The sequence below is a fragment of the Rutidosis leptorrhynchoides genome, chromosome 1 (genome assembly GCF_046630445.1).
Source record: "Rutidosis leptorrhynchoides isolate AG116_Rl617_1_P2 chromosome 1, CSIRO_AGI_Rlap_v1, whole genome shotgun sequence".
NCBI classification, from domain to species: Eukaryota; Viridiplantae; Streptophyta; class Magnoliopsida; order Asterales; family Asteraceae; genus Rutidosis; species Rutidosis leptorrhynchoides.
The window spans coordinates 254,333,958-254,354,482 of NC_092333.1; the positions used below are offsets into that span (position 1 = coordinate 254,333,958).

Genomic DNA, 20,525 nt, shown 5'->3' on the forward strand with positions numbered 1-20,525 from the left:
GATCAACAGGTAAATTGATCTTAATGTTAAGATCATGAAGTAAATTCTTTAACCAAATAATTTCACAAGCAGTTGTTGCCATGGCCCTATATTCTGCTTCAGCAGAGTACCTGGAGATTGCAACTTGTTTTTTACTTTTCCAAGAAACTAAGGATCCACAAAAATAAAAAAGATAACCAGTAACAGATTTTCTATTCAATTTACACTTTCCCCAGTCAGAATCAGAAAATGCATACAGAGAAAAATCATTGCCTTTCATCAAATGTAAACCTTTCCCAGGAGAGCTTTTAAGATATCTTAAGACTCTAAAAGCAAGGTTTAAATGAGATTGCAATGGAGCATGCATATATTGACTAAGTACATGAACAACAAAAGAAATATCAGGTCTGGTTAAAGTCAAATAAATCAATCTTCCAACTAATTTTTGATATTCAGTTAAGTTGGAAATGAAATGATCCTTTTCACTTGGTTCACAAGCAACACACAAATTTTGCTCAATTGGAGAACCAATAGGTTTAACATCTAAATAACCATAATCATTTAAAAGTTCTAAACAGTACTTTCTTTGAGACAAACAAACACCTTGATTAGTGTTTAAAATTTCAATGCCAAGAAAGTATTTCAATTTTCCTAGATCTTTTATCATGAATTTAGACTTTAGAAAAGTTTTAAATAAATTTTTCTATTTCAGACACATTATTACCTGTAATAACAATATCATCCACATAAACAAGCAAAGCAATAAACACATCACCACAGTTTTTCACATATAAAGAATAATCACTTTTGCTTTGAGTAAAGCCATTTTCAAACAAAGCAGAATTTAATTTTTCATTCCATTGTCTTGGTACTTGTTTAAGACCATAAAGAGATTTAGTTAACTTGCACACTTTATTCCCTTTATCAGAATCAGAATAGTAACCTTGAGGAAGTGTCATATACACTTCTTATAAATCACCATAAAGAAAAGCATTATTAATATCAAGTTGAAAAAGAGGCCAATTATTCTGCACAACAATAGTAATTAAACATCTAACAGTAACATGTTTAACCACAGGAGAAAAGGTTTCATCATAATCTATTCCTTCCTATTGAGTATAACCTTTAGCAACTAGTCTAGCTTTATATCTTTCAATTTCACCACTAGATTTATACTTGATCCTATAAATCCACTTACTACCAACAGGAGTTCTATTAGGTGGAAGGTCAGTAATAATTCAAGTGTTATTTCTATTAAGAGCTTCAATTTCAGTATTCATAGCTTCAACCCAATTTGAATCTTTAACAGCTTGTTCATAACTTTTAGGTTCATAACTTTTGTTCAGATTAGAAATAAAGCACAAATTGTCAGAATTCAAATTAGAATAATTCACAACTCTGTTTATGCTATACTTAACTTTATCATCAACAATAAAATCATCAAACTTTTTAGGAAAAACAGTGCTTCTGGTAGATCTCCTTAAATTATCAGATGAACTTGGATTTTATATGTTTAAAGAATTGCCCTCAGAATGAGAATTTTGTTCACTTTCATGAGTTGCAGTAGGACTATGCTCATTAGCATTATCACTACTACCATCTACATGAGTTGCTGTAGGATCATGATCATGATCACTACTGCCATCACCATCACTATTAGACCTCTCTTCATCATAGGGACTTGAAGTGTCATTGGTGCTTAAAAACGTTTGGTCAAAGAAATTCATTTTGTACAAATCATTATCATTTTGTTTTTCATCAACAGGTTTCATTCTTAAAGGAAAAACAGTTTCATAAAATTTTACATCTCTAGAGAAAAAAACACTTTTATCATCCAAATTGTAAAGTTTATAACATTTTTTGACACTAGAAAAACCAATCAAAATACATTTGATAGACCTGCTACTAAATTTACCAGAAGGATTCAAAACAGTTGAAAAACACAAGCAACCAAAGCACTTAATATATGAGAGGTTAGGTTCAGTTTTGAAAATAAGTTCATAAGGAGATTTTCCATTCAGCACAGCAGTAGGAGTCCTATTAATCAAATAACAAGCAGTTAGAACACATTCAGACCACATATTTAAAGGTAATTGATAATGCTAAAAACGAACATATATTTCATAGCATTATCCCTCAAGAAAGACAAGCTTTTAGTTGCAATTATTCTATTTACAAGTGATATTCGTTTAAATTATAAAAGGTGAAGACAAAAGACATATTCGATGAATTGAAGACGCTGATGTTATGCGAGGTGTATATAAAATAGCTTTATATTTTAGCAGAAAATACTATTAAATACGATACAATTTTACACAAGATATTTATTTATTTAGAGAATGGATATACTTAAACCTTGCTACAACACTTATAGGCAGTGTACCTAATCGTACAGTAGTGTAGTTTTTAGTAAGTCCGGTTCGTTCCACAGGAAAAATCTTTAAACAAAGCTTAACGCTATATTAGTTTACTTTTATAAAAATACAAATATATATATATATAAGTAATATTATTATTATAAAGGGGGGTTTTTACCGTTTAATGACCGGTTTGTCGATTTTAAAACTTTAGTCGCAGTTAAAACCAAATGTAAAATAATAAATGAATACAAGACTTAATTTAAAGCGTAAAGTAAATAACGATAATGAAATTGCGAATAATAAAAGTGCGATAAAATAAACTTGCGATAATTAAAAAGTACGATAATTAAAAGTGCAATTAAATACAATAACAATAAAAATGCGATAATTAGAAGTGCAATTAAATATAAAATAAAGAAAATTAAATATGAAATAAAAGAATTATGCTTATTTAAACTTCCATAACCATGATGTTTGACGTGTTGATTTTAGTTTTATGCCCATGGGTTAATTGTCCTTTGTCCTGGATTATTTAATATGTCCGTCTGGTTTTTGTCCATAACAGTCCATCAGTCATAAATATAAAGTGTGAGTGTCCTCGTCAAATTATCCGTATACCCGAAGTTACATATTCCAACTAATTGGGGACTTAAACTATAACAAGATTTTAATACTTTGTTTAATAATTACACCAGGATGTCGACTGAGTGTAACCCAAGGTTTTAATATTTTGTTATCAATTATACCAAGTGTCCTTGTACATAATTTTACCCCTGTTTTAATTATTCTAGTGGCTATTAATCCATTCCCGTGTCCGGTTAAATGAACGATTATTCGTACATATAAATACCCCGCCCATCGTGTCCGATCGAGTGTATATGGTTATTTATAGGGACGCCCAATTGTAAATCTTTATATTAACATTAACAAACTATCATTTAGTTAAACAAATATAAAGCCCATTAATAGCCCATAGTCTAATTTCCACAAGTGTCGTTCTTTTGGCCAAACCCCAATTATGGTACAAAGCCCAATTACCCAATTTTAGTAATTAGCCCAACATCATGATTACTTCGGATTAAATAAGCATAATAATAACTTAGCTACGAGACATTAATATAAAAAGGTTGAACATAACTTACAATGATTAAAAATAGTGTAGCGTTACACGGACAGAATTTCGACTTACACCCTTACAACATTCGCTAACATACCCTTATTATTAGAATTATAATTAAAATTAAAATTAAAATATAAATTATAAATATAAATATTACGTATGAATGGAGAAGAGAAAGATATATATGTTTTTGCGTTCACCAAACTGCGAATTTATAGGAGATGTGGCCTGACTTTTCATGCCATGCGATCGCATGGACTTTCTTCTTCCTGGCCATGCGATCGCATGGCCAGCTGGGAGAGCTCACATGTTGCTTGTTTCCTTGTGCCGACGTTTTATAAATATAATATAATATATATATATTAATTTTAAGAATTAATTATATATTATATTATATTCATATGCATAGTTGACTTGTAATTTTTAGTCCGTTGCGTCGAGCGTTGAGAGTTGACTGAAATGACCCGTTCATATACATTATAAACGATTCACAATAGTTGATTACATTGCGAGGTATTTGACCTCTATATGATACATTTTACAAACATTGCATTCGTTTTTAAAAGACAAAATTTCTTTACATCGAAAATTGACAGACATGCATACCATTTCATAATATCCACTATCCAACTATAAATTGATTTAATAATAATCTTTGATGAACTCAATGACTCGAATGCAACGTTCTTCGAAATATGCTATGAAAGACTCCAAGTAATATCTTTAAAATGAGCAAATGCACAGCGGAAGATTTCTTTAACACCTGAGAATAAATATGCTTTAAAGTGTCAACCAAAAGGTTGGTGAGTTCATTAGTTTATCATAATCATTTATTTCCATCATTTTAATAGACCACAAGAATTTCATTTCCAGTTCTCATAAATATACGTCCCATGCATAGAGACAAAAATAATCATTCATATGGTGAACACCTGGTAACCGACATTAACTAGATACATATAAGAATATCCCCTATCATTCCGGGATCCTCCTTCGGACATGATATAAATTTCGAAGTACTAAAGCATCCGGTACTTTGGATGGGGTTTGTTAGGCCCAATAGATCTATCTTTAGGATTCGCGTCAATTAGGGTGTCTGTTCCCTAATTCTTAGATTACCAGACTTTAATAAAAAGGGGCATATTCGATTTCGATAATTCAACCATAGAATGTAGTTTCAATTACTTGTGTCTATTTCGTCAAACATTTATAAAAACAGCGCATGTATTCTCAGTCCCAAAAATATATATTGCAAAAGCATTTAAAAAGGGAGCAAATGAAACTCACCATACTGTATTTCGTAGTAAAAATACATATAACGTCATTGAACAAGTGCAAGGTTGGCCTCGGATTCACGAACCTATATTAATTATATATATTTATATGACGGTCAATATTTGTCTAACAATTTAGGCCAAGTCATAGTGTACCACAATCCTAATGCTCGAGTCTGACTCAACAGTAAAGAAACATGTTATATTACCCATGCTCAGTTAAAATTCTAGTAAAAGGTGACGTGTGAAACAACGTAACATAAATGGTTTCATAATCATAAAATAGTATTTTAGTATTTAGAGAAAGTCAACAAAAAAATTAACTGAAAAGTTAACGGGAAAAGTCAAAGTTCAAGGTCAAAAGTCAAAGGTTAAAGTAAGAACGAGGTCGCATGCAAAAATACAATAACTTGTACAAAAATGATTTTTCGGTCAAACATGACTAAACGGCCACTTCAGCGATTTTTAGAAAAATTATCGGAACTCCGATTGATAAACGGCCAAAGATAAAAGTTACACATTACCAAAAAGATTAAGCATTAATTTTTACAGAAGTAAACTAAACCTAGACAACTCGTAGTTGCCAACGCGGTTTCGGCGTTTCAAAGTTAATTTTTCAGCTTTAATAAATTTACAAAAGTGACCGAGTAGCCTACTTTGGAGATTTTTAGAAATTTCCTCGAAACTCGGATTGACAAACGGTCAAAGCCTTCAAATTCTCGTTACCACAAAGATATAACATGATTTTTGGCAAAAGTAAACACACATCAGGTCGACCATGACAACTGATACAAAACTGACATTTTTAATAAAAAAGTTTCAGCTCTTTTTAGAATTTTAAAATGTGACCCAACAGTCAACTTTGACGATTTTTAGAAAAATCGTCGAGACTCGAATTGACAATTGGCTAGAGTGGTTTGTTAGACCTTACAGAAAAGAATTCAGTGGTATTTTTGTTTTAATCTGAAACAACGCAGATCAGCGAGAATTTCAGTTTCCGTATCGACGTTTCATCAAAATTTACAAAACTTCTTTTATCCATAACTTGACAACCGTTCAACGAAACGAGACGTGCTTTATATGAAAATTCATCTACTCAACGAGTAGAATCCAAATAACCACTTTTTATTACCCAGAAAATTAGTTCACTAATTATTATCAGCAATTTTAATTACGAAATTAATTGTTTAATTCATAACTTTCTAACCGTTCATCGAATCCATTCAATATCTAAATGAAAAGTTCTTAATTTTTCGCTAGCTTTCCAATGACATGCATATCTTATATCTTATTTCATCCCTAGTATAACAACCTTTAAGATTCAACATAACCTATCTAAGGGCAATATCAAATGTACAAATATGCATAATCCTAATTTCTCGAGCACTAGTCAGGGATACACTATTAGTATGTAAAAATTAAATTATGAGTACTCACGTATCAATATTGAGATTCAATATTGCAGGAAGGTACGTAGACGCAACGGAGATGATAAAACACTAGTTTGACCTCACAAGCATACTCATGAACAATACCCATCACCTCCATAGCCAAAACTCATAATTTCCTTAGCTCTATCCTACTCATAAAACTTGTCTTGAAATGACCCACTCATGACCTTGTCGTAATATTTTAGGTATAATACTAATAATGATAATACTTCTAATAATAATAATAAGATTAATAATAATAAATAAAATAAATTATACGTAATATAAATAGAGATGAAAGTTTTGAATTTGTGAAATGCCTTGGCCGAATTGTTTGATCTTTATAGATCCATTTTTTTTGTCTCATAGCTCAAAGTCTCAATTAAAATGTTTCCAGCACATAGTTTGCTTTTTACATGGCTGCTAACAATAATTATGTAATATTATTTTATATATTAAATCTTTATAATTAATTAAATATTATATTATATTTACGCTCATGGTAAAAATATAATTTTTACAAAAATGACACGGTCGTGGTCTCACGACTCATGTACCACTTTCGGTTTTTCGGGCGCACTTTCGTACGTTTAGAAAACTAGCTTTTTACGTTACGTGACGTGTACCTTTTACAAAAATTAGACTTACTCAACAATAAATTACCTTTATAAAAATATAACTTATAAAATTGAGCGTTGTGGTCATTTCTTTCTATAAATTAGTGACTCATTGTTTATCAAAATATTTTATTTTAAATTAAACATTTTGTGACACGTACCTTTATTAATAACTAGACTTAATTTATTTAAAAACTAACCCACTCAAAGTGTAACTTAATCTTTTGAGTGTTTTGATCATTTCCTTTTATAATTCATAATCTTGTTATTTAACAAAGCCTATTTATTAATATTAGTTTAATATCAAAACGTTTTATGACTAATTTAAATTAAAATTTATAATCTTATACATATTTTTGAAATATTTATCTAATAACATACTAGTTATCCTTTCAAAACTAATTATATAATTTAAGATCCTTTACAAAATCGAAAATCCTATAACGTTTATGCTTTAAAACTTAATTTGATTCCATTCATTTATGCGTAAATGTTTAGTTTAATTTCCTTAACTTTCTAAATAATATATCTTAATATAATATATCAAATGGGTTTACCTAGTCAACGAATCTTATCCCAATTATTCCTTCTATATGATAAATCGAGTATTATGAAATTCGATTCTCCACTAACTTTTGTCTAACTCCCAATAAGTGATACTTTGTTCTTACTTGTAAATCACTTTACCATTTATTCCGAATACCGTTAAAAAAGTAAGGGTTTCCTAATTCAAAGTGGACCTCATAACAGAGACTCATAATCAAAGTTCAATGTATCCGATAATTCAATCATTTGATATTATCTTTTAATCTCGTCGATAAACTTACACCGAACAAATACGTTCATGTAAAGTATTATTCATTCAATACCTTGATAGCATTTCCAAATTCATAAAATAGATTTCATATCTTATATTCATAATAACTAATCCGTTCAATGTTTCATTAATATAACTCAATTTAAAATCAGACATATGTATATGTATATATTTATTTACACATAATTGTTCGTGAATCGTTTGGCATGGTCAAAGGATATTTGATTACAGAAATATAGTTTCAAAACTTTCGAGACTCAACATTACAGATTTTGCTTATCGTGTCGGATATATATAAAGATTAAAGTTTAAATTTGATCGGAAATTTCCGGGTCATCACATTGACTCTGGTCCCGGTTCCGGATTTTCGAACGTCCTTGCGTACAATTTAATATCTTGTACTTTGCGTTTTGAATCTTGTACTCTTGTAATTTTGAGACGTTTCTTATCAATAATTGGAACCTCATTGATTGTATTTTGTACTTTTGAGCTTTTTGGTCGTTTGCGTCTTCAATTCGTCGAATCTGTCTTTTGTCTTCACCTTTTATTATTTAAACGAATATCACTTGTAAATAGAACAGTTGCAACTAAAAGCTTGTCTTTCTTGAGGAATAATGCTATGAAATATATGTTCGTTTTTAGCATTATCAAATATTCCCACACTTGAGCGTTGCTTGTCCTCAAGCAATATAGTCTTGAAATACAAGAATCACTTCTTTATTCTTCACATTTTGTACATCAGTGATTTCAATACGGTGGTATAAACAATGGTAGTAACGATGTGGTTTACAGTCCCACATGACTATAAAATTTAGATCCATTAAGGAAATTGGATCTTTATGAAAACATTTGATCTTTTGAAAATTAAATCTAGTTTTTACCCTAGATAAGTTTTCCGGAATAACCCTTCACCGGTGTTTGCAAAATATTTTTGTGGGCTTGGTGGGTTTCAGATTTGAAAATTTTAGCTCAAAACTTGCGGTTTTGTGTCACCCACTTGCTAACCTTGTATTAGGAAAGCAACACGTCCAGTTTACTTGTCTCGTATATTACCTTTCGGTAAACTACCGTCCGGTTGTAAAGGAAAGCATTGAACAAGCAACTGTTAAGGCAATGTCCCCTGACATGCTTTTGATTATGGTCTATAATGTGTCGGACGCAATTACTATCCTTTGTAGGAGCAATAGTAAAGCTCACCCTTATAATTTGTCGGTCTGGCACAAGGTCTTGTCTTTAACCATGCTATGCAACCACCGTTCTTACGGTTGACACCCGATTTGGTTCAGATGACCTAATGAATTCCAGGTGAATTCCTAGGATTTTATGTTCAATGGTAATGAACGCATTGAAAATGGGTTTTCAGAAAACAAATCGGTTTGTATTTTGATCAAAATATTTTCTCGTTCAAGCTCGAGTTTAGATATCATCGAATTCCGTGAGTTTGAATTCTCAATCTTTAAGGTCAATCTCAAGGATTGAGTAATATCAGTCTTAAAAGCTGATTTTTAATCTTTAAGGAGATTATCCTTTCTGGGGATCTGATTCATTAGTCTTATCAAGCTAATTTGCACGGTGCCCCCCATTGTACGAGATAAATCCTTCTCATGGTTAGGATAAATCTGACCACTTGGCGACCCTGTTTGATGCTGAGGTCCATGGATTTCCTGCTGATTTTAGAGATGACTTTTCTAGATTTTTCGTCAACCTACAGCTGGTCTGGACGACAACTTCTTGACCTAAATCAAGAAGCGCGTTTCTTTTTCGGAAGACTTTACTTCCTTTTAATGATGGAATTGATTCATCGTGTAGATCCATCTCTTCTTTTCTTTCATCGGGTAAAATAGTTTAGTTTAGTCCAAAGCAAAAGTATTTTCAGTTATTTGTTACAGAAATATGTGACATATGTTTTAAGATAACTTGGTAATTTTTCCCACACTTGGCTTTTATTTTCTTTTTTTATTGTCCTCTATTCCATTTTAAATGAATTTTAACATTTTGGTTTGTTTCTCAATTTATGTCCTTTCTGAGCTAACAATAATTTCGGTGTTAACACCTAGTTTTATCGTTCATAAATATGTATAAACATGATTTTGAGTTCATTTAATTGAAAATTTTGAAAAATTTTACTAGAATTGGGTAGTCAGTATATAAGACTAGGGCTGTTCTTTATCATCAGAGAGCACTAGATTCTAATACAACTACTACGTTACTAGTATTTTTAATGGTAACCAAGTGTTTAAGATAAAAATTTTAAAAATCCGAAAGAATTTAACCCCTTCCCACACTTAAGATCTTGCAATGCCCTCATTTGCAAGAAATCAATAACAATTTAAATTATTGAGGGTGATTAGCGTAAAAATGATTAAATTTTACCAAAGTTTCCAAACATATTGGCGTTTAGTTGCTGAATGATAAATGGTGCATATCATTTGTTCATTTCGTCTGTTGTTACATCACATTTTTTTGTCATCTTGTCGTCAAAATTAGTAGCTTTTGCTGAACTTAATGCCAGTCTTTGAAAATGCGCTGTTTTACCCTGTTTTGTACAATCGACAATATACATACATACAAATATAATCATGCATGGCAATTTGAAATGGGACTCAATATCCCACTTTCAAATTCTAAATATGAAATATTAGTACACAATAATAATAAAAATAATAAAAATTACACAAATATATCCAATAACATAAGTTTAAACATGAAAAAGTCAAAAGATAAAAACATAAAAATCATAAAAATAACCAAATGGAACTAAATCAGTCTGGATATGGGTTCCAGTTCATCTCGTCAGGTGGGTTCCATTTTTGGTTATAGGTGTTTTGATAGGCTTGGTTATAGTCATACCGGTTAAAGGGTGGTCGGATATCGAGGCTATGTGGTGGAAAATGAGCAGGTCGAGTAGGTACATAGTTATTTGGTACCTGATATGATAGCTGGCTCATGATTTGGTGCTGATGAACTAACCAGCTATCGTGTTGGCATCGCCTATAATCCTCGTATACTCGCTCGGAGTTCCACTGCTCATACATACTATGTCTGGCCGCGTTCGTCATTGATTCCTCATCTATACGAACGTGGACGTCAAGAATAGCATCTCGAAAGACATCCCTAATGTCTTCCGCCTCCTCCATTTCCTCGTCTGAGCCTCTCTCTACCTGACGATGAGATCCCTCATAGGGTACTGCCTGGTTACGTCTACTTTTCAATACCTTAGCACCCACATAAACTTTCAATCCTAAGGGCTCAACCTGTTCTCTACAAAGCTGTAATGGACCCCCTTGGTTCCTATCAACACCTAAATACTCTCCAATGAGAGTAACAAAAATACCTCCTCCTATTATACTCCCGTCCTGCATTCCCTCTACCATTTTAGATAAATAAAAAGCAACACAGTAAGGGATATTGACAAAGCTTCTAGGATCCCGAATACACTTTAGGTAGAATAAATCATGTAAGGTAATTTTTTCTTTATTATGACCTCTCTGTGTAATCGAGTTAGCCAAAAATCTATGAATAATACGAAGCTCGGCTCTGTCAATATGTGTATAGGAGTGTCCTCCTGCTCGTGTAAAAACATCAAAATGTGACATACGCCTCCAAATGGCGTCAGCGTCAAAGTTACTATCTACCCTTTCACCATAATGAATCAAATTTATACAATCGGGTAATAGCAACTCACCAGGAGTATATATCTGTAATGCCCTGGCCATGTCCAACATGGACATTCTGTACATCCTACCGCCAAGGATAAACCTAAGAAATCTTCTATCATCTATTCTAACTATATTTGTATCAAGTGATACAGTACTCATCAACTCAACACACCATTCCTTATATACAGGTCTACGAATGGTGAAAAGACGTTCCCAATCTGTAAAAGAAGAACTGCCATACCTTTGAACTAAAAGCTGTCTAACACGGTCAGCTAGATGGACCGTTTCCAAAGGGGCCCAATCGATTACCCTTGGCACCTCTACATTTTTTGTTACCAATTTGAATTTGTTCCTTTGATATGTCTCGTAATCTCTCCATCTCCTATCAAATCTCAGATTAGGATGCAGAGTGTGCTCAGGAATCGTTGGGAATTCTACTGGCGGCCTCATTGGGAATACTATGAATTCATCAACAAACTGTACCGGATCATAATAAGGTATGTGCTGATCAGGCTGTTGTTGTTGTTCCTGTTGTAGTTCTTGTTCGTGTTGCATATCTGGTTCTGGTTCTGGTTCTGGTTCTGGTGCTGGTGCTGGTCGTCTAGATGATGATGCTCCTGAACCTCCAGTATCGACTTTCTGCAAAACACATTAAACACAAAATTTGTGCATCCAAATATGCATTAGTTTAAGCAAAATAACAACTTAAAACAATCACTATAACATGTTAAATTAAAATTAAACTTATACACATTTTCACAATTTTTCACAATTCTATACTTTTCAAATAAGCACATATGAAAATGTATACAAAGTTCATAAGCTTTTAACTCAAATAACATGTCAAAATATTTATTACTAATAATTAAACAAGTCTCAACTGGCAAATATATCAAATTAATCAAGTTCATGAATTTTGGACTTAAAAAGTCCACTTTAATCTCTAAAAATCATGTTTAGGATCATTGTTTGGATCATTTAACTATGTAAACATGTTACACTACTCAATTTAGCAATAATTCATGACAAAAATCGGCCATAACCTGTTTATATCAAAAAGCCCCAAATTGCTCAAGAACACAAACCCTAGATTTCTAAAATTTTTGAAGTTTTTGGCTTCAAATCATGTTAAATAGCATCAATCTAGGTTATACATGCATAAAATACTAACAATTTAACACTAATTACACTAAAAATTAACAAAATTGCATTAGGTAAAAAATTTGTAATTATCACAAAAACTAGGAATTTATAGAGTTTAGGGGTGTAATTTTTACCAATTTACTGAAAAATGAGAATCTAGGCATGATTAGAGCAATAAATTTGATGAATTACGGTGGAAAATGGCGAAAATTGGTGAATTTTTGGGTGAGTTTCGTGAATGTGTGTGTTTTGTGGAGAAGAAACAGAACAGGGTGCTGTATGTATCAGGCCTGCATTTGGTCCCCATGCGATCGCATGGGTTCCAAGTGCAAACCCCATGCGATCGCATGGGCTGCCGGCTACAGTAATTTCATGTTTTTTTTTATTTTATAAAACCTTATACTTTATAAAACTTATAATTAATTAAATTTTAAAAATTTTGTTTTCATTTAGGAGCGAGGGCGTTTCGGATCGTTGTCCTAGTCTGTCCCTCGACAAAATTTTAAAATTTGTCAAATCAAAGTGTGGTTTTTAAAAGTAAAGATTTTTGGGTTTTTTTTAATGTTTTTGGCATACTTTAATTCAATAAGATTAAAAATAATGATAATAAAAGTTCTCGTCCCTCCCTCGGGTAAAGCAATTTCGGTTCAAAGACCTAGTCTTCAACTTACGACGAATTTTTAAAAATCATATTTTTAACTTAATGAGATAAAGTAAATTTTTGTTTTTAAATTCATACCAAACTTAAATTAAAAATACATAAAATTCAAAATTAATATTAAAAATTCACACCAAACTTAAAATTTGAAATGCATAAAATTAAAAATTCTTATTTTTAAAAATTAAAAATTCACACCAAACTTAATTTAAAAATTCATATTATAAAATCACACCAAACTTATATTATATTTTTCAAATATTTACAATTTTAAATATATTGTTTTTACAAAGTTTACAATATTAATTTAAGAGTTATATATTAATTTTAAAAAACATGGTAAAAATAAAATTAAAAATATTTTTGGCTTTTTATCCCACTTTAATCAATCAAATATTATCAAAAATATACGCCCCTCTTTTCGGTAAAGTAATTTCGGTTCCAAGACCTAATTTAACTCATGACGAATTTTTGAAATATTTTGTGTTGATTGATTAAAGATATTTATACCTTAAGAATAAACGTTAAATTTCGCAGTGATGTAATAAATTTTTGAATGATATCAATAATTTCGGTCGCCAAACCTAATTTTATTTAATACCAATTTAATACTTTATAGCGAACAAATTAGCGTTTATTATCAAAAGGTTAAAAATAAAAATAAATAAAAAAATAAAAACTGTACAGACTTACCTGTGAGATAGTATTCTTAGTTATATGATCTATCCCATTCATAAGATAGTCGGTTTAATTGGTTTTCCATAGCTACATAGGCGTAACCTCGAGCATTCAGTGTCTTTTCTTCTAAACATATGAACGGTCCGTCTCTGCATAAAGTAACAAATTCGGTATTTGAATAGGTTTGATTATTTGAACATTTACCTCCATGTGACCATTTTCCGCATTTGTGACATCTTTCAAGGTGTCGTGCTCTTCTTTTCGCTGCGGATTTTGATTTCCCTTTACCAAATTGTAACTTATTATCTTCGCATCTGGATTCTTTTCTTACTCCGTCCAATCTTTCTCTGATTACTGATACTATTTCACTTGGTAGTGTGTCATTATTACGTTTAGTGATCAAAGCGTGTAGCATTAGACCATGGTTTAGTTCACAGGCAGTCTTCATTTTGTAAAAACCTAAAAAAATAAAAATTCAGAATGGGGGGAGAAGACTAGTTCTTTAGGGTCTGCTAGGGAAAGACCATTCGGGTTCCATTTTCGAGAACTACATGAAAACAGACAATCTAACTCTAACAGAAATACATATTATCCTTTAAAGACTTGATTCTCTCCACACTTAGTTAGCTGTGGTGTCAAAATTGTGATTAACTTCATTATCGAATTCCATTGGACTATCTATGTAGTGTTTAACTCTGTGACCATTAACTTTAAATTCAATCCTATTTGAATTTATTAATTCTATCGTTCCGTATGGGAAAACTCTTTTGACTATGAATGGTCCAGACCATCTTGATTTCAATTTTCCAGGAAATAGCTTGAATCGTGAATTGAAAAGAAGAACTCTGTCTCCTTCTTTAAATTCTTTTAAACTTCCGATTCTTTTATCATGCCATTTCTTCGTTCTTTCCTTATAGATTAACGAATTTTTGTATGCTTCATGTCTTAATTCTTCTAATTCGTTTAGTTGACTTAACCCTAGACGTCCAGCTTCATGTAAATCAAGATTACATGTCTTCAAAGCCCAAAATGCTTTGTGTTCAATTTCTACTGGAAGATGACATGCTTTTCCATAAACAAGTCTAAAAGGTGTGGTTCCAATTGGAGTTTTGTAGGCTGTTCTAAAAGCCTAGAGTGCATCCTCCAATTTAATGGACCATTCCTTCGGATTTGATCCTACGGTTTTCTCTAGAATAAGTTTTAAAGCTCGGTTGGTATTTTCAACTTGTCCACTTATTTGTGGATGATATGCGGTGGAGATTTTATGAGTTACTCCATATCTTTTAAGAACTTTCTCAAGTTGATTATTACAGAAATGAGTACCCCGATCACTTATTAAAGCTTTCCGTGTTCCAAACCTTGCAAAAAGACGTTTTAAAAAGTTGACTACAACTCGTGCATCGTTAGTTGGGAGAGCTTGTGCTTCCGCCCATTTAGATACATAATCAATGGCTACGAATATATATAGATTATTATGAGATTTTGGAAATGGACCCATAAAGTCAATACCCCAAATGTCAAATACTTCACATACTTGGATGACATTTTGGGGCATTTCATTACGTTGACTTATTTTTTCGGCCCTTTGACAAGCATCATAGGATTTGAAAAGAAGGTGTGCGTCTTTGTAAATTGTAGGCCAATAGAATCCAGCATCATAAACTTTTCTTGCTGTTAGTTGAGGCCCATAATGCCCTCCTGTTGGTCCTGTGTGACAATGGTTTAAAATTTTACTAGCTTCATCTCCAAATACACATCGGCGTATTATTCCATCGGGACAACTTTTAAACAGATGTGGATCTTCCCAAAAATAGTGTTTTATATCACTGAAGAATTTCTTTCATTTTTGGTACGATAATCCTTTTTCAAGGAATTCACAAACTAAGTAGTTTGCATAGTCTGCAAACCATGGAATTTCTTTATAATCTATCTTCAATAGATATTCATCAGGAAAGTTGTCTTGTATGGCCGATTCATTTAGAACTTCTAACTCAGTATTTTCAAGACGAGAAAGATGATCAGCGGCGAGATTTTCTGCTCCTCTTTTATCTCGGATTTCAATATCAAACTCTTGTAAGAGTAAGATCCAACGGATTAATCTTGGTTTAGCATCTTGTTTTGAAAATAGGTATCTAAGAGCAGAATGGTCGGTATAGACCACCGTTTTTGCTAGAACGAGATATGATCGAAATTTGTCAAAAGCAAAGACGATAGCAAGGAGTTCTTTTTCAGTAGTTGTATAGTTCGTTTGTGCTCCTTGTAACATCTTACTAGCATAATATATAGGTTGAAATCGTTTTTCAATCCTTTGTCCTAAAACGGCTCCCATTGCAAAATCACTTGCATCGCACATTAATTCAAACGGTAGATTCCAATTTGGTGTTATCATGATCGGTGCATTAGTGAGTTTCTCTTTAAGAATATTAAAAGATTTGATACATTCATCTGAAAAGATGAATGGAGCATCCTTTTCTAGGAGTTTATTCATAGGAGTGGCAATTTTAGAAAAATCTTTTATGAAACGTCGGTAAAAACCGGCATGCCCTAGAAAACTCCTAACTCCTCTAACATTGGTGGGATGTGGAAGTTTAGCAATTACATCTACTTTAGCTCTATCCACTTCAATTCCTTCTTTTGAAATTTTATGTCCAAGAACGATGCCTTCTTTAACCATGAAATGGCATTTTTCCCAATTAAGTACTAGATTTGATTGTTCGCATCTAATAAGCATTCATTCAAGATTAGCTAGACATGATTCAAATGTATCACCGAAGACTGAAAAGTCATCCATGAAAACTTCCATGCATTCTTCTATCATGTCGTGAAAAATCGCCATCATACACCTTTGAAAGGTTGCAGGGGCGTTACAAAGTCCAAATGGCATGCGTTTGTAAGCAAAAGTACCATAAGGGCACGTGAATGTGGTTTTCTCTTGGTCTTCGGGTGCTATTGGAATTTGAAAATATCCGGAAAATCCATCTAGAAAAAAATAGTAACTATTTCCGGCTAATCTTTCCAACATTTGATCAATGAAAGGTAAGGGAAAGTGATCTTTTCTGGTGGCGTCATTTAATTTTCTATAATCAATACACACACGCCATCCTGTTACAGTCCTAGTAGGAATAAGCTCATTTTTCTCATTTGTAATGACAGTCATGCCACCCTTCTTAGGCACGCATTGAACTGGGCTTACCCATGGACTATCAGAGATTGGATATATCAAACCTGCATCTAGCAGTTTAATAATCTCTTTCTTAACTACATCTTGCATATTAGGATTTAGTCTTCGTTGACGTTGCACATACGTTTTATGACCTTCTTCCATAAGGATTTTATGTGTGCAATACGAAGGACTTATTCCTTTAATATCATGAATCTTCCATGCAATGGCTGGTTTATGAGCTTTCAACACAGAAATGAGTTGTGATTTCTCATTTTCAGTAAGAGAAGACGATATTATTACAGGTAATTCAGATTCACCATGTAAATAAGCGTATTCCAAATGGTTTGGAAGTGGCTTTAACTCTAATTTCGGAGGTTCTTCTATCGATGATTTGTATCGATATATGTCTTCTTCTTTTAGCATTTGGATTTCTTCTGTTGTTGGTTCATATCCATTAGCTATAAGTGTAGCTAACATTTCAACTTCATCAATTGGTTCATTACCTTCTCCTAAAGAACATTCTCCTGTTCCTTGTAATTCTGGAAATTCTTCTAATAATTCTGCATGTGCATCTATAGTTTGAATATAATAACATGTATCATCTGCAGATTGCGGTTGTTGCATTGCTCTATCAACTGAAAAGGTAACACTCTCATCCTATATACTTAAGTTCAGTTTCTTACCGAACACGTCTATCATTGCTTTAGCCGTGTTTAAGAATGGTCTTCCTAATATGAGAGGAACTTGAGAATCTTCTTCCATGTCCAGAACAACAAAATCTACTGGAAATACTAAAGTACCAACTTTAACTAGCATGTTTTCCATTATCCCTCTAGGATAATTTATTGATCGATCGGCTAGTTGTATGCTTATTCTTGTTGGTTTCAATTCTCCAAGGTCTAGTTTAGTGTATAGTGAAAACGGCATTAAATTTATACTAGCACCTAAGTCTGCCAATGCTTCTATTGAACTAAGACTACCTAGAAAACATGGAATTGTGAAACTTCCTGGATCAGATAGTTTTTCTGGTATCTTATTCAACAGCACTGCTGAACAATTAGCATTCATAGTAACAGCCGAGAGTTCTTCCATTTTCTTTCTATTTGTGATTAGATCTTTCAAGAATTTAGCATATCTAGGCATTCCTGAAATCACATCAATGAAAGGAAGATTTACATTTATCTATTTAAACATATCCAAGAATTTGGATTGCTCGGCTTCAAGTTTCTCTTTTTTCATTTTACTCGGGTAAGGAAGTGGTAGTTGGTATGGTTTAACATAAGGTTTATCCTTAGCTGTGTTATCTTCATTAACCTTTTCAACTACCAGTTCTTTTTCCTTATCTTGATCAGGTTGTGGTTCTTGTGGAGTAGGAATAGCTTCATCAGAAGTTACAGGTATTTCAGGTGGTTTAAGTGTTGTACCACTTCTTGTGGTAATGGCTTTAGCTGTTTCATTCCGGGGTTAGCATTTGTATCACTAGGTAAACTTCCCGGTTTTCTTTCACCTATTAACCTTGCTAGGTTACTTACTTCTTGTTCCAAGTTTTGAATAGAAGCTTGTTGATTTCTAAATGCTTGAGCATTTTGTTCATTAGTTTGTTTTTGAGATGTGAAAAACTGCGTTTGAGTTTCAACTAGCTTCGTCATCATATCTTCAAAATTCAGCTTTTTATCATCAGTTTGTTGTGGTGGTTTGTTTTGAAAATTAGGTCTTTGCTGATTGTAAGTATTGTTGGATATTTGTTGATTGCTTGGACCTTGTTGGTTGTTGTATGGAATATTTCGGTTATAATTCTGGTTTTGATTGTAAATCGGTCTTGACGGTTGATATTATTATGATAATTATTTCCAGGCCTTTGGTTTATGTATGAAATATTCTCTCTTTGTTCCATTGTTAATTCAATACTGAGACAATCTTTTGTCAAATGTGGTCCTCCACACTGCTCACAACTAATTCGTATTGAGTGAATATCTTTAGTCATCTTTTCCATTCGTCTCTCCACAGCATCTATCTTTGCGGAAATGGAATCTAAGTCATGGCTAGAATCGGCTCTAGCTGCTTTAGATGATCTAACGATATCTTTTTCTTGGTGCCACTCTTGTGAGTGGGAAGCAGTGTTATCAATAATTTTGTAAGCATCAGTTTCGGTTTTCTTCATAATAGAACCACCAGCTGCTATATCTATGTCTTTTCTTGTAGTGATGTCGCATCCTTGGTAGAATATTTGTACTATTTGACAGGTGTCTAAACCATGTTGCGGACATCCTCTTAATAACTTTCCAAATCTTGTCCACGCCTCATATAAAGTTTCATTAGGCTTTTGTGTGAACGTAACAATTTCTCCTTGAAGTCTTACGGCTTTAGATGCCGGAAAGAATTGTTTAAGAAATTTTTCAACTAAAACGTCCCATGTATCAATCGCCCCTTCAGGTAACGATTTCAACCAATCTTTGGCTTCTCCCTTTAAAGTCCAGGGAAATAACATGAGATATATCTGTTCATCCTCAACTTCTCGGATTTTAAATAGTGTGCAGATCCTATTAAAGGTACGTAGATGTTCATTTGGATCTTCCTTTGGCGCACCACTAAATTGGCATTGATTAGTCACCATGTGTAGAATTTGTCCTTTGATTTCATAATCTGGCGCATTAATGTCTGGATGAGTAATTGCGTGACCTTGGCCAGTGCGTTTAGCTCTCATTCGGTCTTCCATACTTAATGGTTCTGTTACTTCCATAATTGAATTTGTTGAATCGGAATCACTAGAGGATTCTGATTTAATGGTTCGTTCCTTAACAATCTCTGTTTGAATGATTGGTGGTTCCGGAGGAAAATTTAGTGGTTCAGGATCTATGATTCGTCCCTGAATATTCTCCGGATTCTCAATTGTGAGGTCGGGTTCAAAAAATGGATTATCGGAAATTTGAACTGGAGTACTTGATCGACTGGATGACGATTCTAAAGAAAAATCAACGGCAGTAATATTTGCTAAATGTCTTGATCTAGTTACAGGTGGTGAACGTCTTGCTCGGTGCATTCACTGAATATCCTATTAGTTTTTAAATAACATCAAGTATACCCCTCTACGTACATCAATTTCTTAGTTTACTTTTATAAAAATACGCTTTTGTAAAAATACATTTTAATACAAAAATATAAAAAAGAAAAATATCTATATATTTATTTTTAAGAGTTTGTTTAAAATATATAAAGTTAAAAAGTATTTTTATTTTTATTTTAGTTTTTTAAATATAAGTATTTTATTATTTTATATAAATATTTATTTATTTTAAAAACAGAAAAAAGTAAAAATATTCGGGCCTGGTACTGTAGCAGCCCAATATCTGAGCTGAATCCAAGACTCATGCGATCGCATGATATTTTAACCTACACTCCATGCGATCGCATGGAGTGATTTGACAGGCCTGGTACATCAGTTTCATCGAATTAGGGTTTAAAATTAATAATAATTATTAATATTAACCTAATTAGGGTTTAATTAATTTATAGTTTATTTTAGTTTTAGTATTTAATTTGTTTTATTTAGTTTAAATTAGTTTTATTAGATTATAAACCTAATACTTTTATAAAATATATAATATAAGATTAATATTTTTATAAAAA

General features: G+C 32.4%; 1 protein-coding gene and 1 non-coding gene across 2 annotated transcripts; one reads left to right on the forward strand and one right to left on the reverse strand.

The window, feature by feature from the left end:
• Positions 1–1,217: 1,217 nt before the first annotated feature.
• LOC139897072 (uncharacterized) lies at positions 1,218–2,060 on the reverse strand. The gene is made up of 2 exons (XM_071879720.1): positions 1,505–2,060; positions 1,218–1,396 (listed from the first exon to the last, which is right to left on the reverse strand). The coding sequence occupies exons 1-2, from the start codon at positions 2,058–2,060 to the stop codon at positions 1,218–1,220; spliced, it is 735 nt and encodes a 244-aa protein (XP_071735821.1).
• Positions 2,061–19,147: 17,087 nt separating this feature from the next.
• LOC139887332 (small nucleolar RNA R71) lies at positions 19,148–19,254 on the forward strand. The gene has a single exon (XR_011773167.1). It is a non-coding gene; the product is annotated as a small nucleolar RNA R71 (small nucleolar RNA).
• The last annotated feature ends 1,271 nt before the right edge of the window (positions 19,255–20,525 follow it).

What these genes read in the sequence shown, in the direction of transcription:
- LOC139897072 (XM_071879720.1), bottom strand. Translation starts at nt 2,060, where the DNA reads ATGTGGTCTGAATGTGTTCTAACTGCTTGTTATTTGATTAATAGGACT. An exon ending in ACAAAATTCTCATTCTGAGG is followed by an intron (nt 1,397 to 1,504) that starts GCAATTCTTTAA and finishes TTGATGATAAAG; the next exon opens with TTAAGTATAGCATAAACAGA.